General features: G+C 50.2%; 1 protein-coding gene across 1 annotated transcript in view; it reads right to left on the bottom strand.

Moving 5' to 3' along the window:
- Positions 1-1,448, bottom strand: part of CNTN4 (contactin 4) — a 132,972-nt gene that overhangs the window by 2,106 nt on the left and 129,418 nt on the right. The window contains exon 20 of the mRNA XM_009283546.1: positions 1,103-1,271. Coding sequence (XP_009281821.1) covers positions 1,103-1,271 — 169 coding nt within the window. The remainder of the gene's footprint in view (positions 1-1,102; positions 1,272-1,448) is intronic.

The raw sequence follows: 1,448 nt of genomic DNA, 5'->3' as shown, positions 1-1,448 counted from the left end.
GGTGGTGGCGGGAGGCGAGGTGGCTCCCGGGAAGGTCGGACCCCATGCGCAGGTCCCCTCCTCCTGCTTCAACAACCTCCTGGTTTGCTGGGTTTCGCCCCTCTAACTGAATTTTTGGTTTAACTTAAATTCCTGCCACTGTTGCGTTGAGGCTACTTTCACAACTGAATTACTTCATGGCCTGTTTACTTATTACTTCACGTTTTTTTACATCTGTACGATATTCAAGCTGTTCCTTATGGCACCAGCCTGGCACGATCCACGTCCTGGAGGAGCTGCATACCTGCTCTGTGGCCCACCGCGTTGAGCCAGATAGGAACTGGCATGCCTCCCTGCTCTCCTCCGCTCTCCCGTGTCTGCTCATTAAATTCCTCTGTATGGTTTATACAGCCACAGAGTACAGCCATGGTGGAGATAATTCTGATCTCGCCCAGGGTTTTTACATTGCTGTAATTTTAATGCCATATTCCTGCATTGCAGAGGCTCCTGATTTAATGCACCTTATAAACTGTGGCATTATTAATGGAAGATGGGACATGGAGATTTTGCAAAAGCAGTGTTGTGTAATAAAATACTCTCTTTTCTGTTTGTTCTTCTACACAACCTCATTTCCCTAAATAAATATTTATGCATCCAACACACAATGGAATATGGCTATACAGTAGCCTTATAAATTTAAAAGCCTCTGAACACCGCATTTTGTATTTCGTTATAGCGAATGCGGTGAAACAATATATTCAACATATATATGAGTATGGAAGTAGGAGAGTGGAAAGTGTCTAGAAATCTTAAATACAAATGTAACTACTTATGATGGCGTTTCTTACGGTTTAATCATGACTCAGGATGAAATCAGAAATACCAGTCCTGGCTTAAGTCTGAGTTTCAGCTCCCTGCCCGGGAGAGGGCCAGACCTACAGCCTGCCCCTGCTCAGCTTCAAGGCTCTGGTTCATCCCCATTTGGAGATGCGAACGGTGACTGGGGTGAAGCAGGTCTGCCCCGCCAGCGGGTGAGGAGGAGAGGGGCTGGGGACGCTGGCTGCCTGCGGCTCGGCGGCCAGCAGCAGGAGCGGGCACCGACCCCGGTTCCTCCCGTCCTTACTTGATATCTTTGGAATTCGGATTTGTTCGCTGCTGCTGCCATCGCCCCCGTCGCTGAACGGCTTTATCTCTATGATGTAGTCCTCGTCGAACGGCAGGGAGAGCTCCACGGAGGTTTTATTCGTTTCTATTATGGACGTGCTGCTCTGCCTGTTCCACCTGTACAAAACCTGCAGCAAAGGGGAGCGAGAAGAGGAGGCAGAAACGGCAGAGGTGTCCGTTGCCCCAAGGGCGTCCAGACTTACTGCTGCTCTTTCCCTGCCTCTGATGCCCAGACACAGGCTCTGGTCACGAGGGGCTATTTCGGACCCCCCAGGGGTTTTTTCTGGGGGGATGGGGCCCAGGCA

The sequence above is a fragment of the Aptenodytes forsteri genome, unplaced genomic scaffold (assembly GCF_000699145.1).
Source record: "Aptenodytes forsteri isolate BGI_AS27 unplaced genomic scaffold, ASM69914v1 Scaffold267, whole genome shotgun sequence".
In the NCBI taxonomy this organism is placed as follows: domain Eukaryota; kingdom Metazoa; phylum Chordata; class Aves; order Sphenisciformes; family Spheniscidae; genus Aptenodytes; species Aptenodytes forsteri.
The sequence above is the reverse complement of the archived record's forward strand: the minus strand, read 5'-3'. Positions and strand labels throughout refer to the sequence as shown.